Raw genomic sequence first — 24,815 nt, forward strand, 5'->3', positions numbered from 1 at the left:
CATTGCGAGTAAACAAATCTCTTAAACGGTGTGCGGCAAAAAATGAATTTGTCAGATATTTTATTGAAAAATATAAAACAGTGGATTTTGAAAATAATTTAAAACAGAACATTAAATTGCTACATTGAGTCCAACAGAGATGCATACAACGGCACAACCGGAGGGGTTTAAGGGTCATGAGGACTCCCTTTAAACAAAAAAAACGTTTTCAATCTAAAATTTATTGAACTAAAAACGAATTTAAAATGGCGTTACCTAGTGCTTTGTTTTAGGAGAGTTTGGTTATTTCTCATCATACTACGGTACATCAATAAAGTGTAATTTGGGTGGTTTAGGTGAAAAGTAGAAGATTTATTAACTTTTTCAACCTCCAGTTGCGTTTTAATTTGAAGCTTTTAACTTACTTCTTTTTTGGTTGCACTAATGAACGCAAATAAATACCAATATACCACGATACACCATGATACAATTTCAGCAAATATTAAACGAAGCTATTGGAAATTAACTTGTTTTACATTCAGTATCACCATCTTTTCCCGTTTTCATTCGCTTAAATTCCTGAACCAACAGAGTCTGGTCCTTTTTTATTGTCTCAGGTTTTTTATACTGCAACAAAGAAATGAATTTTACTTTTTTATATTCACGGGCAATGACAATCATTACATTATAATGCGGGTGCCCCAATAAATATACCACATGGCACTTAGAACTTAACAGTTTTCCACATATGTACCTTTGAGGGTGACCGTTTCATTTTGGAATAACAATTTGGACAACCTAATTGTGACCAATGGGTTAAAGCAAGGAATCCTAAGCGAACAAGCTTAAATATGCAACATGCTTACAGAAATAGCGGTAGAAATATTATTGTTTTGTTAGAGCTTAAGCCATTAACTATATTAGGACATGTTTAATTGTTTATCATGACAATATACATAGCGCCAGAAAAAAAAAGGATTTTTTGCTCAAAGCCTAATGCTACAACCTTACAAAAAATATGTTCATTTATGCAACAATTACTGAAAACTTAGAACCTACCTGTATAATTAAGGTGTTGTTTGCGTGTGCAAATGTTAAATCAGATTGACTAAGTTGCAACTTATACCGATCCATATCTGGCATATTTATAACTTTGTAATATTTCTTGTTTTTTGTTCGAACCACAATAGATTTTCCATCAGCATCAACGGATACTTGGAAATTGGACAAGGGGTAAGGTAGATTGCGAATTCTCCATTGAAAAGACAGGCTGTTGTCGCAACGAAAACACTTTGGCTGTGGTGTGGGTTAAGTACAAGTGGGTAAGTATTGTAGGGAATAAAATCTAGATTTTCAATACTTGAACCTAAAAGACTAATAGACTATAGACTACAACGCAAGGTAATGTAAATTTTTAAAGGCATGAAAACAATATATTGAGTAATGACTATATTTGTCAAATTTAACAACAGCAGTTTGGTAATGCTTGTAAGTTAATAAGATTTCATCTAAGGGTAACGACATACCCAATACCTGATTTCTAATTTAAACTGTAACAAAATTTGAAAACTAAAAAGTACTTGGTTTTTAAATGTTAACCTTATGTTTAAGAAAATTAAACACCTTTTAACAAATATTTAACAAAGTGAAAATACAGGTATATAATATACTTACACTGGTAAAGCTCTCAACTAAGTCTTTGGTACCGTGTGTCAATGCAGCAACCTGGTCCGTTATATCTGGTTCACCTATTTCAAACTCCCATGGTTTCTGACCACCAAGTGCAGTCTTTTTCCGCCATTTTCGAATCAGAAGTTCATTTGTTTTAACGTCATACTCTTCACATAATTCTGTGCCATCCGGCATTGTGAAATGAATCTTTCTTTTTTCTGCAAACCATAATTGTAACTTGAAAGCCACGACAAGACTGACAAATCTTAAGGTATAACAAAGCAAAAATATTAAGGTATTACAAAGCACCAAGAATGCCAAAAAAACTAACATTAAACATGAATATTAAATGGAAATTAAAAAATCTTTCCTGCAGCCATTTATTAAAACATACAGCTCACCAAATATGCGACAACAATATCTATAGTTTGCAAAACAAATGTCCTACACTAAAACTTAGATATACATCATTTACCATCTTGTAGTAATGAAGTTTTGCGTGCTAACTTCAGTAACTCCACCCATGCAGAATGGTCCGACATTTCGAAAAATACAAATATTTGCACAACAAGTTCACCACTTATGCATTAACCTATAAAATAAACAAAAAAACACAATTAAACTACAAAACAAGTAAACAAAATCACTGCGTAATCGTGTATACGTCAATGCAACAACAAAATATTAAATTAACAAGAAAATCTTGGAGTTCATTATTTGGTCCCAATATTATTCGTGGCAGATATTAATTTGGTCTTTTATATTAATAAAGTTATTTAGGTTAAAATAATATTTAAAAATTCAGTTCGTTTTTAAATTATTCTTTTGCGTCAGCAATTCCACCATTTGTGATGGAAAATGTAGCTTCTGACTCTGGCATGTCTGGGCTATCATAAATTTTGGCTATTCTTAGCTCTCCCCTGCCCTTTCTTAAAGATATCCTTGTAGTAGAAGCGTGTGCTAGGATATGTCCTCCAATTGGCTTTTTAGGGTCTGCCTGAAAACTCATAGTCGCTCCTGGGTCTGCGGTCATCTGGTTTGTAAGAAACACAGCTACATTATACTCCTCTGATATCTTTTGAAGCCTGGAAAGCATCTGTGCTAGCTTTTGCTGCCTATCTGCCAATTCACCTCTCCCACTAAAATCCACACGAAACAACGCCATCACGGAATCAACAATTAGAAGTTTAAATATGCCAGCTTCTTCATGAAACTTAGCAGCAACATGATCCAAAAGTTCCATCTGATGCTCACTTGTATAAGCCCTCGCATACATTACATTATCTAGGACTGCATTCTGATCTAGATTAAAACGGTCAGCAATTGGTCGTAAGCGATCCGGCCGAAATGTGTTTTCTGTATCAATGTAAACCACTTTTCCACCCATGTAACCCTTAGCCCCTGGGATTTGAGTTGTCACAGACAACGTGTGAGAGAGCTGAGTCTTACCAGTTCGAAACTCCCCAAACACTTCAGTTATTGCCATACTTTCAATACCACCCCCTAAAAGTTTATCCAAGTCCTCACTGCCAGTTGAAACCTTAAACACTTGCTTGCGCTTGGAACTGAAGTTCAGTGCAGTAACAAAGCCTGGAGTCACCATTTTTGAAGCCGCCTCTTTGATCTTATCGACTTTTGCTTCCGAAATACCTTTAATATGTGACAAATGTTTCCTTGTGGTCATATGAACACCCTTTACTGTACATATTCCTGCCAACTTAAGCTTCTTTAAATCGGAAGCATTGATCCCATGATCTTGAAGACAATTGATGTCTTGGAAAAATGATTCTTCATCATCATCTGCATCAATCAAAGAGCTACCTGCAACTACTTGGTCTTGCATTGTCACTAAATATACTCAAGGTTCTAAAAAACAGATATGAATGTAAATGTAACTTTATTAACTCTCGTGCGGGGGAAAGGACAATTGTTATAACACAGTTACACAGATCTTCTGTTTACTGTTTCCATAGACCTCGTATATATATATATATATATATATATTATATTGTACTTATATGTGTACAACATATAATTTCAGTTATTTATTGGAAAACCATAAAGAAGTTTAGCATACTATTGAAACAAAGAAGAGAAAGATATTAACAGCAAAACGAAAAATCCTCATAATATGGTATCTGTTTACTGCCAACCGTAACCACTAGGCACTAACTTCTAACTTCTACAACACTATAACCCCTGTACCCTAACTACCAACTTAAACTGTAACGTACTTGAGAATTCTTCACCAGTGTCGTATTTAGTTCTAATATTATATTTTCCAATACGTCACAAATAAATTACAAGACAGTTAAATAAATGCTTGACATGTTATCGCCAACATCGTCATGTTCATTTTAAAATGTAACCGTTAAGCGTTAACGTACCTTATAGACATGCTGGTACCCAGCTTACAAAACGCCCGATATTTCTTTTCGGTGCCTAGTGGTAACCTGAAGGTGCCCGGAAAACCAGTCAGGATAAAAAAGTTTTGACGAGAAATCATTTTATTTATTACGAGAACGCAAACAGTTTTGTAAGCTTTTAATAAAATGCCAACTTTAGAATTCGCCGCCATCTTGTTTTAATAAATCGTTTTGTGTACGATTTGTGACGTCATTGGATCATTCGCAACTGAAAATGCATGACGAAGTGCCTTAGGACTAGGTCAGAGTCGTATAAACACCGAGTAGTCCAACTGCCGTCTATGTGTGTCCAAAACAGAGCAAAAGTGGTGACTTTGACAAAGGGTTTAAACGAACTTGTTAAGTTTTGTTTGTGTTTTCCTATTGTGGGAAGGTGTAAACCAGCTTCTATTTACCTTACCAAACATTTTTTAGAAAAAATGTATAAATTTAGCCGCATTAAATGACTAAAATGTTGCAAATCAACCGCTTCTAATTCTAATTTTTGACTTTTTTTGACACAGAAAACAAATAACACATGTTTTTTTTAATTTACCGAAAAACATACATTTTCCCTATACCTACTGTGTTATTTTGGACCCAAATTGCCGTTCAATTTGTGTTTTACGTAACAATGGGTTGGACTACTCGGTATTTCTATGGCTCTGGACTAGGTTAGTGGTCTACTATTGAAACGGGTACGTTTTCTGGAGACACTGCAGTATTTATTAATAATAACAGTCTACAAGGAGAAATAAAAAAGTACTTATATACTATAATGGCGAGTTAAAAAGAATGAATTGGGCACATACGTAGCCTAAATATCGTCGGCCAGATTGCTATATTCAATATGGAAAACATGTAGATTTACAGAACAGTAATTTAAAAACTACCTGCATTGTTCAACTAAGTTTCAATAAAAAGTAATAATATGGTACAATAAACAATGTAATCGAAATGTTTACAGTAAAGATGCGATGGTTTGCCCTTAAATTGGTTTCCGTTTCTCTGCATTCCAAATTTCATCTTCGCTCTGATCATTCTCCGCCAAATGTGGGTATGCAGGAGATACAACCGAAGAATAGCCATGTCCTGTTTCGTAGAATTTTCTATCTTTTGTGCTGGTCATCTCATTCATTTCATTTTCTTCTGTCCCGCTTGATTGTCGTTCAGCATTCACGGATGTTGCTCCGTACAATGGTGGATTTTGCTTGTACGGCCGACTTGTAATCTCCGTATCGCTCTGCATTAAGATAATCATGTTTAATAAGCAACACTACGGTTTATTTAAACATTACAAGTTATCTTACTTTTACACTGTCGGTTGAGTTGTAGTTTACAGATATTTTTGACAGTATTCCGCCACAAGAAGCAGTTTTTCCATCTTTGTACCTCCAATAACACATTGCTGATACAGCGATAGCGGTTAGGAGGCACACCAGCAACAATATGAACACCACACCCGTATTGTTTAGGCGACCCATGAAATTTGACGCTCGAATTATGGATACTGCCAACGTAGTGTTGCTCCGTGTACCTGGAATTTAAATTAGGACAAGTTTAGTCTATTTTTGAAACAACGTGAATAAGTTTTATGAACTTACTTGTGGTGGTGGTGCTCACTGTAAACGGTGGGGTTGTTGTTGTGGCTGAGTAATTGGCACAGGGAACCAAATTCAGTTCAATCTCGTTAAGACTGGAAATCAACCTTCCGGAAAACTGAATTGGCCAAGAACATGCAATATTCAGTTGGTCATAACTTCGTAAACTTCTAGACAAGCTTAAGAGATAGTGGTAATACAGTGATGCTTGAGAACAGCACAGCCATGGATTCGGGTATGCAGCAAAACCTGTAGCTCGTCTGTCCAACTCTACGGTCCCATTGTTTCTGTTTATATCTCGCACCCAACTTGATTGTGGATAATGAAGTTTGTTTCCGAATAGTGAAAGATGCGTAAGACTGCTTAAACCAGAGAAAGCACCTCGATCAATGTGGTTGATCTATACATATGTCATACGTAGAAAAGTGTTATGGTATTTGCTCACAATTAAACTTTTAGAAATGGTGACAAAATGTACAAAACTAAGTCTACACTATACAGTGAAAACAGATAAAACTAAACGTCCCTAACCAACCTTATTTCTAGCCAACAGGATGGTTGCAATACGACCCAATGTTGTGAATTCAATACCAACAGTAGTAAGTTGTCCATCTTCTAAATCAACCTCTAACAGCACTGGTACAGTCTCGAAGACCCGACTGGGCAGCGTAATCAACTTTGTGCTACTCATGAACAAATATTTCAGACTTTTCAATCCTCGGAATGAGTTATCCGACAAAGCTAAAAAATTATTTTCGCAATTTAGTTATATGTAGTAGGGTGCTGGGGAAAGATGGGACACCTTTTCATTCCATTTTTTCGTCCCATTTGGCAGTAAACAAAGAGCATTCAAAGAATTTAAAATCGTTTCCTGACGACTCCCTTGGACCATTTTTAAATGTTTAAAACATGATCAGGGTATCTGGGTATTATCTGCTAAAAGTGTCCCATCCCCCCGCTCCCCCCACCGTACTATAGTACTGTGGGGTAAGATGGGATGCAGTACGCTCTTTTTTGTCGTGATAATACGATTGCACAATTCTATAAATATACTATGTTTACTACCACATCGGACAAGGTTCTGTGACCCTACACTAGTATATAGGGCTTCAGAGTGTAACTTGTAAGTAAAAAGTATTTTCTATGGAGTCATCACACGGTACAGTGACGCAAACCCTTTTTTAATTTGTGGATAAATATCATTCTAAGTTCATTAAACTCTGCGTGTTTTGTTTAGTTAATAGTGTTTCTTTGATTTACTCTTAATTAGTTGTAATTTGTTTTTGTGTGCTATTTTTATGTACACTACACTTAGCTGTCTTATTTCAAACAAAACTATCAAAACAATAATTTCTCATCGTACAAAATTGCCCCTGTATTGTATATATGGGTTAGGGTCTTGCGGCAACGGGATTCGGACAAGAGTTGGCCCATTACTTATACTACATCACACAGCTCTTACCTTGTATTGGGTTTTCGCTCAAATCTAAAGTTTCAAGTAAATTCAAAGGGTCAAAACATCCCTCCTCGACAGCTTCGATTTTGTTTTTGCTCAAAATTAGCTCCGTAAGTGAGAGATTGGATAATCGGTTAACCTGCGTAAGCAAATATGTTATTAAGGACGAGGATCCTAAAACCACTTGCGTAAATGCAGCTTAAATTTAGCGGGAAACCTTTAGCGTCTTTAGCACATAATATTCAAATATCCCAATTATGTTTTAAACAATAATAACGGTCTATAACATGGAATACAGTTTGTATGCGTGATTAGAATAACGGTGTATGTTATGTTTTGTTTATTTTGTGCCAACCTTTATGCGTAATATCCGTACTTTGTCTTTTATCGCGTACAATATGACAGGGAAAGACCAACGTATTATAGGTAAATGTAAACTTCAATACTTTATTATTATATAAATTAACCAATAATAAATGCTAAATGCCAAAAAAGGTGGCAAATAACAAACCCTATTTATTTTGCGAAAAACACATGCAGTTATGCGAAAAGGCAATTTATACATTCAATCGCTACTTTACGCGTTTATAATCAACATATACTTACATGAAGTTTAATAAGTACTGGACCAATAAAATTTCTGTCCAAACTCAACGATGTTATATTGTTGTACAGCCCACTTGGCAACTGAGTCAACGAAGTGCATGTAATTTCACCAGCCATGAGATTACTGCAATCGCAATGTGCATTCGGATCCGGGCAAACCTGTCTTGCTTTACTTATTGTTGCCAAAAGTATTAGCAAAAAACATACAACTACAAACCTCATCGTATTCGTATATGCCCAACCAAATATGTTTTACTCTAGCGTTTATGCTCTGTGTATAATACAAAACTGAGTCAGATTACAAGGTTTACCGATGTTCACATTACTTCTGCATAATAATACGTTAATCATCAGATAAATGACTATAATAGGCGCATATAAACGACAATTATAGAATTCCGGTATTATTTGGAATATACACATGTACATATCACTAAAACAATAATGTCTACCCTCGTTACAGTGTAACAACCGCCTAGCCGTTTGACCGAGGCACTACACCACAAACATGATAACTATCATCACTACGCAATTTCGTATGACGAACAAATGCGACCCTTTCTGTGTGAGGTCTTTAAATACAACACTCCACAATCATCATTACGGTATGACACGTATTTTGTTAATCATGTATTTTATGCGCGTTCACAAAATTGCTTCAAACCTGCAACCCTGATTCACTCTAACCAGATGATGGAATTAAAATGTTGAGTGACTAATATAGCCGATGTCCTGATTTGGTATTGTTCATTCACGTGACGCGACCGGAAATTCGTGACGTAAATAGAATATGTAGGGATTAACTCACACTATATACCCCATATACATAGAAACATTTAACGAAACCCAGGAAGTAAAGTTGATGTTAAAGTCAACCTGTATTAAACCCAAAGAGTTACATGGCTTAAAAGGGGAACAAATTTAAACCTGCTAAAAACCAAACGCTGTATAAGGTCTATTATGAATAAATTTCATTGATAATTAAAGTAGATAGTAACTCAACGCAAACTTTATATTTTAGTGATTGTGCTTTATCGCACCTTAGATGTTTCCAACAAGTATTTTAATATGTCATTAACTAATTAACTAAAAGAATATAGATTACGCCAATACATATTCTCGATTTCAAATGTTTTTAAATGCAAACACTTATTTTTGTTGTGTACACATTTGTTTCAGTCTTGTAACGGTTATCATGTACTAATTAATTGTTAATGTTTAAAATAATCTTAAATTAATTCAATGTTAAAATTCTCGAACTTTTGTATAGTAGCGTGGGGAAAGATGGGACACCGTTTCATTTCTTTTTCTTGTCCCATTTCATTTGGTAGTCAACAAAGAACATTCAAAAAATATAAAACCGTGTCCGTATCCACAAAACTCGTTTATAATACGATCAGGATGTTTGTATGTTATGTGCTAAAGGTGGCCCATCTTCCCCCACAGTACTTTATAATTAATTGTCACCTCCAATAATAAACATGCTGCACAGAATAGCTGATAATAATAAAAGCAGCAATCCTGGTTGTTTATTTTTGTAATGGATATTTTGAGTATTAAATAAACAAGAATAAAATTTGTGTCCGTTTTATTTGTCTATAACCTTGATAACGAAGACATAAGAAACTTAAAATACACAGCTTACTATCTCTAGTGTAGGCCGTGTTAAATTTAAGTTTAGAAAGCAACATATAACACATGCACACGTTATCTTAAGCGCGTTATATTTTACTCTGCAAAAGAGCGTTTCAACAAATAAAAACATATAAAAACTACCGGTATAAACTAAATTGGTTGAATGCTTATGCCTGTTTTTTTATTCCTCCCAGGGATTTCTTCTATACATCAATTCACTCTGATAGCGAGACATGTGAGAGGGAAATGGTGGACTTAAAAGAGTCTTCCGGTCAGCAGAGATGGTTTTACTCTCCACGAAGTCCCGTTTCTCTCCAAGTGTAAGTCGTTCCCGCTTTTCCAAAAAGAGACTTTCGTCATGGGGACCAGGATAAATTTCTGCTAGCTTTGCATTCTGAAAAGTATAGTTGTTTATTAGACATTTAGTTTGCCTTAATGTCGTGTATTTTTGCTAAATATGACTGTTCTTTCAAATACCTAGTTTACTGTGAAATATACCACTTTTTTGTGCTTTAAAGACACAAGCAACAACACTAAAAGGACCTGTATCAATTTGTTTCTATTCTTCATGTCTGTTTTCCATTCAGGAACATATCTTTTGGGTATAACTGGGTGAAGTCTTGAAAAGTTAGGGACGTGTTGTACGAGTAATTTGCTCTGTGCGCTGGGGAAAGATTTGAAATGTTATTAAAAATAAATTTAAAGTGAATATTGTTACGAGTTAAACATACATTTCCAATATTTAAGTATTGCATATCTATAGTAGGGTCAGTGGGTGTTAAGGACCAGTATCGTTTGGTGTTACAAAAAATCTACAAATTTTCAAATATACATCATATATTTCTAAACTATAGGCATACAACTAGAATTTTGTATCTATTATAGTTAGTTTATAGACGCTTAACAATTCAATTTTTACCTTTGCTTAAAACATTTGTCACTTTCAGAAGACATCTTCGCAAATACAATATACGAACAATACAGTACAAAACCCAATATGTGTTATATTTTAAAGATTTTTTTACATTTATTGTGTTGTACTTTGCAACAATCAGTGTCATTTAATTCGTAATAAGCACCTTTATCAATTCAACCATTGATGCCCACGTTGCTAATTAACAACGTTATAAAATATTAATAAATGAACTTTGCAATGTTGGAAAAGGATATATTTTCGGGCAAATACCTGTTAGCTGATTAACGGTAAGTAGGCTACTGCTGTTTTGTGTATTAGGTGAAGGACTTAAGATTATATGTTTATATTAATACAACTATAAAGTTGAAAAAAAAACAAGCATTAATACGGTCAAGTACCACGTAATACCTAATAGGTATTACCTATATACTGACTTACATGGTGGTTTGAGCACCTCTTTCTACTTTCGACATGTTTTCTTTCCGAAGTAACTTTACAGCCTTCAGTAGGTTATATAACCAGATTTAACCTATCAGTAGTCCTAGAGCACCTTTAATTAATGGATCAGTAGAATCATATACAAACTATCGCAAGAAATATAAACATAAACTTAATCTTTCGGTTTACCTGCAGCTATTTTACTTTCTCTCTGCAAATAACGTGGGTCAATAGGCTAAACATTTGCTATACAACTGCCGTGTACTGCCGCTAACTATACAGGGCAGGCAACAAGAATAGCCCAGTTTTAAAGTGGAATTTAATCTTTAGAAAATAAAAGAACCGTGTCTTGAGTCTCGCCCTTTTGGTATTGTTCTGCTAATCACGTGATTAATACAATTGCTCGGCACGTGTCTGACATTGACATGGGCGAGCAACAATAGCTACTCACAGAAGAAGTACATTGTATGGGGCAACGAAGTATTGTTTATTTACAAGCACAAAAGGATTTAACGGATGACATGTTGCGTGACAAAAACTGTCAGCAGTTACGGTATCTTCGTGCAGCCTTTTGTGTATGTTTGGAGTGTAACCCAAGCGGACACATTTTGCCAAATATGTTGCTGGGTGAATGATTTTAGAGGTTAATCTATTATTTACACAACAGGACTTAATGCTCGGTACTGGCCTGCGATAATGTTTACGTAAGTCGTGTGCGTAAAAATGGATATAGATAAAAAGGATAAAATATATAACGTACCACCGTGAATATCATTTTGCAGAGTTAAGTATACATACAAGGCTGAGAGATTGGTTATTTTTAGCATATACTGTTGCTGAACACGGACGATAATGAATTCTATGTCGGACATTGTAGCGTTGAAGAGGGTGGACATGGAAAACATTCAACGAATCGGGTATGTTGAAATGCATGGGCAAACGTTATATCGTAAATATACGCGATAATTCAAGTTCGGTGAACATGTGTTTTGTGTTGCGTTCTTTTTCAAGCATTAGTTTATTTTACGAAATAGATTTTTGGTGGTTGTGGTATTGGGGTATAGTTTGGCAAAAAGCACCGTAATCTTGCTTCCCGCCCCCATTCAAAGAATAAGAAGAAAAACACGGGCCATCTTACCCCAAACTGCAAAATAGTAAGATGGAGTAAGTTGGGACACTCTTTTACTCAATTTCCTCGTCTCATTTGGTAGTTAACAAACAAGATCAAATTATAAAACCGTATCCTTACGCCTCCCATAAACCATTGTTAATTGTTTAAACCACGATCAGAATATTTCGATAATGTGTGCTAAAGGTGTCCCACCTTCCCCCACAGTACTTTATACTAAAGTCGGAAGTAATCCAGTATCTTATTGGAGTAGCAGGTCGCGAGTGGTGTTACGAATAGACAGATATAACAGGCACCGAAAAAAATCAGTTTCATATGAAATGATTCGAATATTTAATACATTTTGCGGCACAATTAAAATATAATGCGCAAGTTGCATTACGAAATCGGCAGCATAAATTTACTTTATAAAAGACACAAAATACTACCGAAACGCAACGTCTTAGTAGTTTATTGAATTTGTGGTAACTACCTATACCGTTTTTGTTCATACAAAGTCTGGTAGTTTAAACTAACTGGTTTTACTTTTACACGTAGTCGGCCATTAGTTCCAATAACTCCAAGACTGGTGACGTGGAATGTCAACAACGAACGACCGAATGTCTACTTTCCCAACATTGTAAGTAAACCGTATTCAAAGTAGGGTACGATGGGGGTAAAATGGTGCACCTTTGAACTTATTTTTTTCGTGCCATTTGGTAGTAAACAAAGCACTTTTAAAGAAATAGTCGAAGCACTCTAAAAATACAGAACATTATATGCTAAAGGTATCCCATCTTACCTCACATCTTTGTATTACTAAATCTCGATAAGTTACACCACTGTAATATTCTTGTTTAGAATCGGAGCTACATTTCTGACCTGACCTACATACCTGGACAATTCATTAACAGAAGATCTCACTACAACAGTGTCAACCGAGAAGCATCTTGGACGCCATATACTTCTGTTAAACATCAACCGCTAGTAGAATGTGACAGTAAGCTATGTTATGTACACAACAAATATACGGGTTCTTTGCTTAACGGTAAATATTATGTATTTCTGCCAAGCAACAGAATAAAGACCAACCTTTGTTAATAGGAAAATAGGGGACATGGTAATAGAAGTTTCAACATAATATATTGTAATTTTCAAATCAAGCCCAACCATTTTCAAGTTCGGGTCAATTTTATATTTTTAGTAAATAGTAACATCACTAGTATTAATTTTGACCATATTTGAAATCGGTTAAACATTTGAACGGTTTCATGCATGTTAACCGATCGATAGTTTTACACAACGTGTGGAAACCAAATGATTGACATAACGAAGCATAAATATTTCATGCTTTATTTTTACAAAAAAGAGGCCCAGAGCCTCTGACTACACCCCTGTGTCATATTAATAATGGAAGTGAGCAATATTAGCTAGCACCTACCACAGATCCTGAAGCTGAAGACGAAGAAGAAGCATCTTTAACCAACCCTCTCTATCATCCACAACTAAGGATTCCTAAACCACTTGGTTTATTAAAGAGAGAATACAAACACCCTCTGTCCATGTATGAAGATGTTTTAAGCAACAAGTTTTCAAGGTGAAAATGACTTACTTTTAATGACTTTTTGACTTTTTACTTTCATCCCATAGTACAGTAGTTAAAATGATACATATTTCTAAATGTGGTATATTCAGTTCAAGGCTCAGCGCTGTGTGTCAGTTTTAAATTTGCTGGAACCCATTTATTGATGAGTTGTCTAAACTGGTAGGCATATAAATAGAAACAACAAATCAACTTACAAAGTTTCATGTCTTTTTTTAAATTCCTGAGGTATCCCACCATACAAAGTAAAACAATACATCATGTATAACATAGTGATAGTGATACGTTTCAATATGTTGCTCATAAACTGTGGAATATACAAAAACAAAAGTCGATAAATAAGAGTCATAAGACTAAATATTAAACTGTATGTATTATTGGCACTATTCTTTAATAGGCAATAGCTACCAACAAAAAATTCTTAAATTTGAAGGTGTTAAGTTAGTTGCATTTTATAAATGAAGCCATATAGAAGTTAAAATTGTCATCACCTATACTGTTTAGATATGCATTGAAACAAAGCAATTTCAAACTGTTTAACTCTGGAACACAAGATCCCACCTTACCCCAACAATATGTGAGCAACCTGCCACAGAGTGTATATTGGTATGCGGAACGCCCACGCAATGCAGGGAAAGAGTGGGGTAAAAAAATGGTTTTCTTTTTACAATATCATAAGACAGTGCTTATAGATAGACCATTTTTATTGCTAAAATATGGTTTATCAAACATAGAGAACCTAATTATTAATGTGGCTAATGCAATATACTTTGACTATGGTTGTTTGTAGAATCAACTAACAGCAGAGTAAAAGCCTATAAAGATGTAACATGTGCTAAACATATGTCATTGTCAACCTTGTTTTAAAACTTGAGATGACTGGTACCCTTACTGCTAAACGCATGCCCTATGGACATACACTGTTTTAATGTCTTAACAAACACTATTTCTATATAAATACCACTTTTCATACCTTACCATTATTGCAGTTACCAATCGCTGGCGAATGTGGAGTGGAGGTAGCGCATCAAGTCCTGAATAGAAGATTCTTTTCATTTAATTGTTGTTTGCAATTTATGAAGTACAGTATACAAATACCAACATAAAAATCCGTCAATACTGTTTTGGAATTTATTTTACCACATTGTATCTTTAGTTAAGAAACTAGCTTTAATACAGCGGTCAGTGGTTTTACAGTTTTGATAGTTAAGTAAGGGAAACCTACTATCTTATTTCCAAAATGTAAGCCCAATGCTTTTGAGCAGGTGATACTGATATCATAATGCTTTACAAAGAAAACTCAGTTTAAGCTAAAAAACAGCTTCTAAACTACTTTTTATGAATCTAGCTATTTTTACTAAAGGTAAATGTTATAATACTTACACTTTACACATCATATGACTTGACTAATGAAAATCAATCTTTAATTTGCTTTATGCAGATTTCAAGACTGTTTACTTCTTTCTGCAAGCATATATTAATTTGTCAACACAAATTTACACCAATGTCTATTTGCCAGGGCATTAATGTCTGTTTAAAATAATAAAAAATCAGTATGTATACCCTGTAGAAAAATGAAAAAATAATGGATTCTGTAAAAAATGTCAACAAACATGGCAAGAATTTATAAATACAAATTTAACACACTAGGATCTAACTTCAAAATCTTAAGATTTTTTGAGCTAGTTTCTGCAGTGTCTGCTGGAACATCATTGATGCATTTTCTCTTCAACTTTGCATTTCCTCCGTGCAATTTGTAATCACTATTACTTTGTAAGGTTTTCAAGCTCTTAGATTGTTTGTGTGAAAAAGGTGTTGACAATTCTTTTGCAGTACAATCACAAATAATAATTGTACCGGAATTATTTTGAGAATCGTTTATCTCACTCTTTTCGCTAAAATTGTTTTCAGGAATCCTACCAGTGTTGGGCGCTTTCTTGGAAAATGTAAACATTGGTGGTTTTGACAATTTTTCGTCCATATCTTGTATATACATATTTAGTAATGGTGCAGCCCATCCATGACCCCTGCCTTTGCTTTCACTAAATACATCAGAATGAAAGTCAGAGGAATTAGGACAGATTTTTAAATGTCCTGTAAGTGCGGGCTGTTTCTCCAGCACTTTTGCATTAAAACATATAATTTTTAAAGCAGGTAAAGTAGTTAGAAACGGAAGACATTCTTGTGTTATATTGGGATTTCCATCCAAACGCAAAACTTCTAAACATTCAAGTCCCCATTTAGCTCTTCTGTGTTTAGATGTAAAAATTTTAATTCCCTGAATTGAAATATTGTTATAATGTAAACCGATAACTTTAATCAACTGTAGTGTTCCCAAATGACATAAAATTTCATGGCTGTTTCCAATTCTGCAATGTGACAAGTCAATGTATTGAATATAAGTATATGGAACTATACAGTCTAAACACGAAGCCAAGAACATCCATTTACTTTGTAGATTTAATCTTTGAAGAACTTCTTCAGCGTAAGCATCTACAAATACATCTAGAACTGTTCTCCAATTACCATATTCATCAGTATTGAAGTAACCTGCTTCCATGCAACCATCAAATATTTCTTTACCAATGAGCGCAGGTAATCCATGGAGTGAATCAACGTTGTGTATGTTGTTAACAACATACGTAAGGCATAACTCCTTTAGAGTATAAACTGCCATGGTGCAATTTATATCCGGGCCACCAGTGATTCTACGCAGTACCTAGCTACTTATACGTTATACCATAGCATAGTCAACTTCTCTGCACTTGCTTTTCCCACAATTCAATAAGCTCCAACCATAGTTTAATTGAAGTCAATTATTCACCCACGAATAGACTTTAAAAAACCCGCCAGTCATTTCATTAAGTTGGGCACGTTAGTAGTCTTACATTTTTTGTCGATTAGAGCTTGGCCACACGAGGAGCATTAGATTGCTCGTGTGAGAATAAGATAGGACACCTTTAGCACATAATTTTTAAATATTCTGATCGAGGTTTAAACAATAACAACAGTCAATGGTGGTCGTGCGGATACGGTTTATAATTTTTTGAGTGTTCTTCGTTTGCCACCAAGTAGGACAAGAAAATAGAACGAAATGGTGTCCCATAACTCCCCAATCTATTAAATGAAATTTTAGTTTTTTTTACTATATATGGAAGACTCAAGAGTAATCGCGTCTTTGTATACACAAATGCCTGTGAGAAAAATACGTTTCCACCAGAGTCCGTATATAAACATGTTTAGCCTATATACGGACTCTGGTTTCCACAAAAAATACAAACCAAAAGAGGTTATATAGCTACAATGAGCAGTCGGTAAAATATATCCTACATAACTGTAACCAAAATACATTATATTTTGCTTATTTGTTAAAGATATGATTACTTTACTAAGTGTGCATGGCCTGAAGCAAGAGTTAATAATTTTAATTTAGTTGTTATTGTTCTTTATCTAGAAACATGTATATAAACTGGTTACTACTCGCTTCAAGCATAATAAGCTCCCCCAAAAATGTACGCAATGTGTACACAAAAGACAAATGATCCGAGAGATTTCACGTTACTTTGCTAAACGGTTTAGTCGTGTAGCAACCGCGTGCGCGAAGCTACAACATCGTTTGGTCTGCAGAAGCGTTAACTTACGCTGTACGTTTGAATTCTGTACGTTTGAATTCCTCAAAAACAGGCATTGGAGCCCACTTCAGTTTGTTCAGTCAAGCGTACCCAAGAGCATTCCAGGGTTCTAAAATCAACAATTTTATGCGTTACAACAGACGAAGCAAAACTCTGGTAAAACGTTCTAAAATTTGCTGCAGTGGTGAAGCGTAAATATGGCTGTTCCTTTTTGGATCAAGCAAGTGTGGGAGTTTAGGACAGCGCTGGTTGTGATACTTACCCCACTGCTACTTTTGCCTCTCCCGCTGGCCTTGCCAGGAACGGTAAGTTATATTTATTAACCATAAATATACCTGTGATATAATACTACGGGGTGGATGAGATACCATTCGCACCAAAATTTTAGATTTCGTGATCGTATTTTAAACAATTACCAAGAATAAGGTTATATAAGTCTGTATAAATATTCTTTGTTTGCTATCAAATGGGACTAGAAAGGGGGTAATGAGAAAATGTACCATCTTACCTCATCTACCCATAACTTACATAGTTTTAATCACCCTAGGAGTCGTCATGCGGTTACATAATTCTTATTATGGCAATATACTGGATAACCGAAGCAATCCCGCTGGCAGTGACGTCACTAATACCTCTCATACTCTTCCCATTGACTGGAATAATGACGTCAAAGGAAGTTAGCAAAGTTTACTTCACAGACACAAACTGGTTGTTCATCGGAGGTTTGATGATCGCAGTTGGGATCGAGAATTCAGGATTACACAGAAGGATTGCAATCCGTGTTCTCATGTTGTTTGGCACAAAGCCGAGAAGGTAATAGCCATGTTCGTTTATAAGTACAATTAACTGCTGTGATAAATTCAATGAAACTATTTAGGCCTGATATAGTGCTCAAGAAACTTGCTTTTTATCGCATGTTTTGTCGAGACTATAATGTTATTATTTTAGGCGAAATGTATCTCTCATATAGAATTCCATTCGTTGTATTTTTGTCGGAAACGTATTTCAAAGCACTTGACCCTGAATTGGAACAGTTTTAGCAGTTTTATTTTATACGTATAAGGTTAATGGCTGGATTTATGGTGACCACGTTTTTCTTATCGATGTGGATCAGTAATACAGCAACTACTGCAATGATGCTTCCAATTATAGAAGCTGTGTTCATACAACTCAAGGAAAACGAACTTAAAACAGCTCGCCAAGAAAAACAAGTCAGTGTTGTTATTTTTCATGCATCCGTGCGCAGTAAAAACTGTACAACAAAAATGACCTGAACCTTGGTTAATAGGCGTGTTCACACACCGTAAAATAAGTGGATTCGCACTGCCGGTGATTGCAATTGGTTATTCTCGTGCGTTCAAAGTTTCGAGGTTATAATGGACAATAGGTCCTATATATCTATATTCAAAAATAAGATCAAAAATTAAAAAACATTTTTCTTTACTCATTATTAAGCAAGCAGGACTGCTGTCTTTTAGACCTAATACAACTAATTTTCGATTCAACTGTAATGCTTGGCAACTTAATACAACATTTTTTTAATTCATAATACATTTGATTAGTACCCCTTTTATAGGATTCAAGACGAACAGAGGAAGAAGAGTTCACAAATATTGCTGTTGGTGTAAAACATCTTTATGGGCAAGACAACCCAGCGCTTAAAGCTGACGAGGATATTGAGGTTCGATGTTAATGTAATACATGTTTATAGTACTGTGGTGTAAGACGGCCCGCGACGCGATTTTGAGCGGCCCGCAGACAGTTTTCGGTCTTACATGATAATGTGGCCCGCGGCCAATAGGCGCCTCACTTGTGACAATCCAGGGTACCCTTATTAAAAATAAATATAGTAGGGTGGAGGAAAGATGGGACACCTTTAGAACGTAATAACCAAATATTTAGATCGTGTTTTAAACAATTAACAACGGTTTATGGGAGTCGTGAGGATACAGTTCTATGATTATTTGAATTTTCTTTGTTTGCTACCAAATGTGACGAGAAAATAGGATAAAAAGGTGTCCCATCTTCTCCCACCCTACTATATTCTATATTACCTACGACTTTCTGCCGAAAAGCGGTTTATATTTGCGCCAGGTATAATGACCTTTTATTTAGGTTTTAAAGTTGTTATAATCGGCAGATATTTGTTATTTGGCATAAATCTTGATTGGGAAAAGCAAAAAGTTTTTATTTCCTGTGCATACAAGCTGAACGCACTTCGTCCGTGTGACGTCAGAAACGCATGGCGGCAATACTGTATGATCGTCGGACGCGATAAAGTTTGAAATCTTGGAAGTGAGGCTGGCGATTAACGCATTTTTAGTTGGAAGTGTGTTGCAACGGATGGGAATTTCTATAAATTATTTCAAATGTAATAAAACTGAAGACATGTTTTGAATAAATTATTTTCCCTATGAGATGCTATCCTTGCTGTCAGTAAGTTTTTAAATCGAGGCATTACTTTACGCGTGTACGAAGTATTTTTTGCAAATCATCTGTACTTTAATGCACATACGTGAAAGTAAGGCAAATATCCAACCTATTTTCAAGCACTTGCAGGTTAAATATTCAAGGGGACAACCGATGTTATGACTTAAATAATCAACGTGTAAATTGCTATTATGTCGTAATCAATTGCCAGGTCAAACAATCGCTATTATGATGCAATGAATCCACGTGTGAATCCCTACTATTACGTAACAAACATTCTGTTTGGCTGGGGAAAACATCGTAAATATACAGCAGTGTTACTTCTGAGGCATTGAGTTTCAAGACGTGTTTATTTTACGACGCATCTGCTTTATTCTTGCATATTACTCAGCGAGCTCCTACCCTGTTTTTTTCGCGATCTGCGATTAATGTATCGATTCGTGAATCCGGCCCGCCAATTATGTTATTTTCCCATATCAGGCCCACCGACTGGAGAAGTTGCCCGCCCCTGGCTTAATTGGTTCCCGAAAAAATGCAATATTTTTAGACAAATGAAGAGCATCCAGATATGATAAAATTGTATGCATCGTAATAACGGCGACTATGACGTCATTGATACGGGACAATGGAGTTTTGACATGAGTGCTTTTAACGGATAAAAAATTAATTCAAGTCGTAGCGTAAAATTAATTCAAGTCGTAGCGTAAAATTAATTCAAGTCGTAACGTAAAAATAATTCAAGTCGTAGCGTAAAAATAATTCAAGTTGTAACTTGTGATATGAAAATAATACAACTTATTACATTAAATGCGATTTGTTCGTGTTGTATTTTGACCAGGTTGGGCCCCCATACTACGGTATAATACAGATTTGTAAATATTCTTTGTTTACCACCGAATAAGACGATATAAAAAAATGAGCACACGTCCTATCCTACCCCACCCTGTTATATGTTTGCACGTAACACATATGAAATTTAAAGGGTAATTGTTGCTATGAAATACGAAGATCTATAGTGTGAAAACCATAGGTTTTAGATTTACCAGCCATGCTTTTTAATATAAAGTACCTAAAATGATTTCAAAAAATGGAATCTACTCGTTTACAGCAGAGCCATAGAAATACCGAGTAGTCCAACCCATTGTTACGTAAAAGACAAACTGAACGGCAATTTGGTTCCAAAATAACACAGTAGGTATAGGGAAAATGTATGTTTTTCGGTAAATTAGAGAAAAACTTAAGTCTAAAAACAAATTTAAAGGTTGAAAAGTGTAAAAAACAAGTGTTATTTGTTTTCTGTATCAAAAAAAGTCAAAAAATGGAATTAGAAGCGGTTGATTTGTGACATTTTAGTCATTTAATGGGGGTAAATTTATATGTTTTTTCAAAAAAATGTTTGGTAATGTAAATAGAAGCTGTTTTACGCCTTCCCACAAAAGGAAATCGCAAATAAAACTCAACAAGTTCGTTTAAATTCATTGCGAAAGTCACCGCTTTTGCTCTATTTTGAACACACAAAGACGGCAGTTGGACTACTCGGTGTTTTTACGACTCTGGTTTACAGCTTAAATAGAAATGTTATTAAATACTTTTTAAATTGGAAAATCTTTTGCACAGCTCGAAGTAACTGTTATGCCAAGTGCTGATGCTACAGCAGAGGTAACCGAACTTAAATACCAAGGTAATAAAAAAGCAGCATTGTATAATTCACGCTGCGTGTATATTGACACAGCCGGTGGAGTTGACTGAAGAACAAATGAAGCTTGAAGAAGCAGTGAGTCAGCAGATGGATCGTCTCATAAAAGGAATAACTTTGTGTGTGCCGTATGCTGCTAGCATTGGTGGAACCGCAACCTTAACAGGAACGGCACCAAACCTTGTTTTAGCAGGACAATTCGAAATGTGAGTGGACTTTTAAGTCTAAATTTAGTTAAACGACCATATGGTGCGCTGTAAATGTGTTCTGGCTAATGGTCTTGTTTGCTGCCATATTAATGAGCCTTTATTTAAACAAGCGAAATTGTGACGAAACATCATATATAAGGGCGTATATGCTAACCATATGTATTTTCAGAATATTTCCCAACGCTACACAAGATATTTCCTTTGGTACATGGATGGCATACAGTTTCCCCAATGCGTTTGTGATGCTGCTATTTACTTATGCTTGGTTGAGTTGGTTGTTTATTGGGTTCGGGTGAGTTCGTTTTATACACGATACACACGGGGTGTTGATTTTTCAGCAAAATATATGAACCGTGAAATGTTTTAGGTTATCTGATATGAAAACACTGTTTAAGTGTACTGAGAAATCGCAAGGCGAGATTAACGCAGACGAGGTGTTACGCCAAGAATATAAAAAGCTTGGCGGTATAAGGTAACACTATATAGTTTTGCGGCTACATGCAATTTATCGTTTACTGGGGTTTCATATGAAGGTGGGAAGAAGGAACGGTTCTGGTAGTGTTTATTCTGACTGCACTGCTGTGGTTTTTCCGCAAACCTGGCTTTATGCCTGGCTGGGGTCAAATATTTAACGACAACGCCTCTGACGGAACTGTTGCAATGGCAATGGCGTTTATTCTCTTTATTCTTCCCCGTGAAAGACCTCAACTTCCTTGTAGTTCAAGAGGTATAATAACTGAATGTTACTTAGTTATGCTCGCGTGGTGGGAAAGAACGGTCGTTATTACGCGGGTGGTCGGATTCATACATTTAGGCCTACTCTATACATTGTGAGTATGCTTGCACACCCCTCGTGTCCGGTTATGAGTTATACCACTTATATAATTTCATTGGGAACTATTTTGAAGGTATTCTTTTAAAAATAAAAGAACCATTGAGTTGCAGCAATTACAGTTGTCATCGCCGACAATAAAGTAATAACTCGAATTTTGACCTTCGTGCAGTTGGTTTGAGAAAGTCAGTACCACCAATCGTTGATTGGCCAACCATGCAGAAGAAGTTTCCATGGAGTGTTGCTTTGCTGCTTGCGGGAGGTTTCGCACTGGCCAGTGGGGCAACGGTTTGTTAACTAGCCTGCCTAACATATATAGGCTTATATATAAAATTGCAACCCTATATAAAGTATTAATGATTTAGCTATAAAAGTTATTGGTATTTTAAACAATACGTGGATCATATTGTGAATCAAAAACTTTGTACCATTGGGGGAACATAAACTCTTGGGGTCATGAATATTGCCCTGAATTTCAGTACCTGCATGCCTCGTAATAGGACCACGCCTACCACCTATACAGAATTTATCGCACATCAGTGTTATAGCGAAAAGTAGCCTGTATAGCCTAACCCTCAAAGTATAGTAGGGTGGAGAAAGAGGGGACACCTTTAGCATCTAATATTAAAATATCCTGATCGCGTTTTAAACAAATAACAACACGATATTGGAGTCGTGTAGATACGGGTTTGTAATTCTTTTAATGTTCTTTGTTTAGTACCAAATGGAAAGGAGAAAATAGAGCGAAAAGGTGTCCCATCTTCCCCCACCCTACAATATAACAGAATCAACTGTTTTCCAATAGGTATATTTTTAAGAATAGACTGTTTAACAGAAATCAGGATTTTCTGTTTGGATGGGAAACCAGTTGGCATTTCTTGGCAGTCTTGAACCTTGGCTTATTTGCTTCGTAATCACTATCGTTGTTTGTCTCTTCACCGAATGCTCCAGCAACACAGCAACAACAACGTTATTTGTGCCAATTCTGGCCCAGTTGGTATGAATACTTTAAAGAATAAAACATTGTGAATTAATTAGTTTGTTTTCAGGCTCAAGTTCTGCAAATACACCCATTGTTTTTGCTAATATCCCCAGTTTTGGCAGCATCCTTGGCATTTATGTTGCCAGTTGCTACTCCGCCAAATGCCATAGCGTTTTCGTATGGTCACTTGAAAGTGTTGGATCTAGTAAAGGCAGGTTGGGTGCTGAACATCATTGGTGTATTAGTGCTTACATTCTTCATCAATACTTTCGGAATATCTTATTTTCATTTGAATTCCTTTCCGGATTGGGCTGCGCTACCGTCGAGTATCAATTCAACTGCAATGCCAATGAATAGTAGCAACACAACCACTAGCATTTGATTTTGCACACGTTTACCACAAATTTTCCTCTTTTCAAATTAAAGAAGAATGTACAGAACTGCATTGCTGTGTATTCTTTTAGACTTTTGTAGAGTTGCACTAACCTATTGTTGCTGTGTCAAATACTTTAACAAATTATTCTCTCAAATTTCATCTGTTGCTTTACACATCATGTGTAAATGTTCAGCTGGAAGCCATATATAGTAAACTGTAAAAAGTTCGCAGTTGACGAAAATTTATTCGCACTCTCATACAATAAAAAGATTGCCCCAACAAGTCCTCTGTGCTTATCCACACAATGCAATAGATTTAGCATTTCGACTGTGAGCATGGGAATGGCTATACCATAGATAAGGTACTTCAGTTCCTAACCACAAGATTAACCAACACAAGTAAACTATCAGTTCACTTCAAAATACATAGCCTATTTGTAGATTGTATTCTATAAGGAACAGTTAATTACAACTAACATACATGCACAAACAGTTCCCGCAACTTACAAGGTGCCAAAATACAGATTAAATTTAGTGAATCCTTGTAAGATTAAAGAGGTTTTTACGAATTTGGAAAACTAGAAAGTTGTTTAATCAGAAAACCACTAGTACAAACAAACATAACTTACCCCTGGTTACTTTTAAACATAATCTTGATTGGTTACCAGCACCCACACATCCATTATTCCCATATCTTCTTAACTTGGCCTTTCTTTCTTTGTGTTGCAGCTCAACCCACTCAGATACAAAGCATAAACTTCAACGTGATCATTTACTGAACCTGGCCAGAGTCCGTATATAAACATGAGTTATTTCATCACCATAGAAATCTTACAGGGCAACCAAATGGGGCTAATTTCGCCAATTGTTTACCCTAGCAACGGGAATTTTAAACAGATTTTTCTGCTAAGTCGCAGTTTATTTATAAAACTCAAAAACTTCAAGTCACTTTTGGGCTTTAATAAATCTACACATCTACTTGAAAATTTGATTTTCTTTAATCTGCATCCTGTATTTGTATTAAAAACATAAAATATATTAGACTTAGCTATATACGTTCATATTTATATTATGTCTATGATCAATTTAGCCCCATTTGCTGTGTGCTATGTGATTTCTATGGGCGACATGAAATAACTCATGTTTATATACGGACTCTGAACCTGGCTATACAAAAATAAACTTTCTTCGAGTCACAGTTCTCAAAGTATATACTAGTTTGCTCGGAGCACAATCAACCG

The 24,815-nt window shown here is 35.5% G+C and overlaps 7 protein-coding genes across 11 annotated transcripts; 2 read left to right on the forward strand and 5 right to left on the reverse strand.

Moving 5' to 3' along the window:
- Positions 1-43: 43 nt before the first annotated feature.
- On the reverse strand, positions 44-2,265 carry LOC149727787 (protein DPCD-like). Its single transcript, XM_089888502.1, has 4 exons — positions 2,126-2,265; positions 1,654-1,868; positions 1,039-1,275; positions 44-606 (listed from the first exon to the last, which is right to left on the reverse strand). Exons 1-4 carry the CDS (start codon positions 2,190-2,192, stop codon positions 502-504), a joined length of 624 nt encoding a protein of 207 aa, XP_089744628.1. The 5' UTR covers positions 2,193-2,265; the 3' UTR covers positions 44-501.
- On the reverse strand, positions 2,243-3,493 carry LOC149727788 (meiotic recombination protein DMC1 homolog). Its single transcript, XM_089888499.1, has one exon. The coding sequence runs from the start codon at positions 3,491-3,493 to the stop codon at positions 2,468-2,470; it is 1,026 nt and encodes a 341-aa protein (XP_089744625.1). The 3' UTR covers positions 2,243-2,467.
- A 37-nt stretch (positions 3,494-3,530) lies between these two features.
- On the reverse strand, positions 3,531-8,744 carry LOC149727789 (uncharacterized). Its single transcript, XM_089888492.1, has 6 exons — positions 7,719-8,744; positions 7,119-7,251; positions 6,192-6,397; positions 5,660-6,056; positions 5,366-5,592; positions 3,531-5,298 (listed from the first exon to the last, which is right to left on the reverse strand). The coding sequence occupies exons 1-6, from the start codon at positions 7,938-7,940 to the stop codon at positions 5,044-5,046; spliced, it is 1,440 nt and encodes a 479-aa protein (XP_089744618.1). The 5' UTR covers positions 7,941-8,744; the 3' UTR covers positions 3,531-5,043.
- Positions 8,745-9,289: 545 nt separating this feature from the next.
- LOC149727790 (sperm-associated microtubule inner protein 10-like) lies at positions 9,290-13,677 on the reverse strand. Of its 4 annotated transcripts, XM_089888506.1 has the most exons (4): positions 13,616-13,677; positions 13,257-13,330; positions 9,897-10,017; positions 9,290-9,747 (listed from the first exon to the last, which is right to left on the reverse strand). In XM_089888506.1, the coding sequence occupies exons 2-4, from the start codon at positions 13,289-13,291 to the stop codon at positions 9,535-9,537; spliced, it is 369 nt and encodes a 122-aa protein (XP_089744632.1). In that variant the 5' UTR covers positions 13,292-13,330; positions 13,616-13,677; the 3' UTR covers positions 9,290-9,534. The 4 variants fall into 4 exon arrangements, with proteins under 4 accessions (XP_089744632.1, XP_089744634.1, XP_089744631.1 ...); XM_089888508.1 differs by lacking the exon at positions 13,616-13,677 and having other exon boundaries at positions 13,257-13,385; XM_089888505.1 differs by lacking the exons at positions 13,257-13,330; positions 13,616-13,677 and adding an exon at positions 10,708-11,151.
- On the forward strand, positions 11,195-14,540 carry LOC149727791 (uncharacterized). The gene is made up of 6 exons (XM_089888501.1): positions 11,195-11,624; positions 12,374-12,455; positions 12,677-12,815; positions 13,262-13,412; positions 13,923-14,062; positions 14,408-14,540. Exons 1-6 carry the CDS (start codon positions 11,560-11,562, stop codon positions 14,458-14,460), a joined length of 630 nt encoding a protein of 209 aa, XP_089744627.1. The 5' UTR covers positions 11,195-11,559; the 3' UTR covers positions 14,461-14,540.
- A 407-nt stretch (positions 14,541-14,947) lies between these two features.
- LOC149727792 (leucine-rich repeat-containing protein 42-like) lies at positions 14,948-16,400 on the reverse strand. The gene has a single exon (XM_089888498.1). It carries the CDS (start codon positions 16,093-16,095, stop codon positions 15,043-15,045), a length of 1,053 nt encoding a protein of 350 aa, XP_089744624.1. The 5' UTR covers positions 16,096-16,400; the 3' UTR covers positions 14,948-15,042.
- Positions 16,401-17,038: 638 nt separating this feature from the next.
- Positions 17,039-23,857, forward strand: LOC149727793 (Na(+)/citrate cotransporter-like). Of its 2 annotated transcripts, none has more exons than XM_089888488.1 (12): positions 17,039-17,355; positions 17,598-17,863; positions 18,114-18,261; positions 18,627-18,731; positions 21,098-21,139; positions 21,213-21,382; positions 21,555-21,677; positions 21,753-21,857; positions 21,919-22,112; positions 22,390-22,505; positions 23,053-23,214; positions 23,267-23,857. In XM_089888488.1, exons 1-12 carry the CDS (start codon positions 17,248-17,250, stop codon positions 23,579-23,581), a joined length of 1,854 nt encoding a protein of 617 aa, XP_089744614.1. In that variant the 5' UTR covers positions 17,039-17,247; the 3' UTR covers positions 23,582-23,857. The 2 variants fall into 2 exon arrangements, with proteins under 2 accessions (XP_089744614.1, XP_089744615.1); XM_089888489.1 differs by having other exon boundaries at positions 17,749-17,863.
- Positions 23,858-24,815: the final 958 nt, after the last annotated feature.

This window comes from Ciona robusta, chromosome 11 (assembly GCF_009617815.1).
Source record: "Ciona robusta chromosome 11, ASM961781v2".
In the NCBI taxonomy this organism is placed as follows: Eukaryota; Metazoa; Chordata; class Ascidiacea; order Phlebobranchia; family Cionidae; genus Ciona; species Ciona robusta.

Coding starts and splice junctions, on each gene's coding strand:
- LOC149727793 (XM_089888488.1), top strand. CDS start 17,248: ATGGCTGTTCCTTTTTGGATCAAGCAAGTGTGGGAGTTTAGGACAGCG. Junction 21,140..21,212: donor GTGCTGATGCTACAGCAGAG/GTAACCGAACTT, acceptor ATATTGACACAG/CCGGTGGAGTTGACTGAAGA. Junction 22,113..22,389: donor ACTTCCTTGTAGTTCAAGAG/GTATAATAACTG, acceptor ACCTTCGTGCAG/TTGGTTTGAGAAAGTCAGTA.
- LOC149727789 (XM_089888492.1), bottom strand. CDS start 7,940: ATGAGGTTTGTAGTTGTATGTTTTTTGCTAATACTTTTGGCAACAATA. Junction 6,398..7,118: donor GAGCGAAAACCCAATACAAG/GTAAGAGCTGTG, acceptor ATAATTTTTTAG/CTTTGTCGGATAACTCATTC. Junction 5,299..5,365: donor ACTCAACCGACAGTGTAAAA/GTAAGATAACTT, acceptor ATCTTAATGCAG/AGCGATACGGAGATTACAAG.
- LOC149727792 (XM_089888498.1), bottom strand. CDS start 16,095: ATGGCAGTTTATACTCTAAAGGAGTTATGCCTTACGTATGTTGTTAAC.
- LOC149727791 (XM_089888501.1), top strand. CDS start 11,560: ATGAATTCTATGTCGGACATTGTAGCGTTGAAGAGGGTGGACATGGAA. Junction 12,816..13,261: donor ACCGCTAGTAGAATGTGACA/GTAAGCTATGTT, acceptor CACCTACCACAG/ATCCTGAAGCTGAAGACGAA. Junction 14,063..14,407: donor CAATGCAGGGAAAGAGTGGG/GTAAAAAAATGG, acceptor CCATTATTGCAG/TTACCAATCGCTGGCGAATG.
- LOC149727788 (XM_089888499.1), bottom strand. CDS start 3,493: ATGCAAGACCAAGTAGTTGCAGGTAGCTCTTTGATTGATGCAGATGAT.
- LOC149727787 (XM_089888502.1), bottom strand. CDS start 2,192: ATGTCGGACCATTCTGCATGGGTGGAGTTACTGAAGTTAGCACGCAAA. Junction 1,869..2,125: donor AACTTCATTACTACAAGATG/GTAAATGATGTA, acceptor TATGGTTTGCAG/AAAAAAGAAAGATTCATTTC. Junction 1,276..1,653: donor TAGTTGAGAGCTTTACCAGT/GTAAGTATATTA, acceptor CCCACACCACAG/CCAAAGTGTTTTCGTTGCGA.
- LOC149727790 (XM_089888506.1), bottom strand. CDS start 13,291: ATGCTTCTTCTTCGTCTTCAGCTTCAGGATCTGTG. Junction 10,018..13,256: donor CTTCAGCTTCAGGATCTGTG/GTAGGTGCTAGC, acceptor ATCTTTCCCCAG/CGCACAGAGCAAATTACTCG. Junction 9,748..9,896: donor ATAGAAACAAATTGATACAG/GTCCTTTTAGTG, acceptor TATACTTTTCAG/AATGCAAAGCTAGCAGAAAT.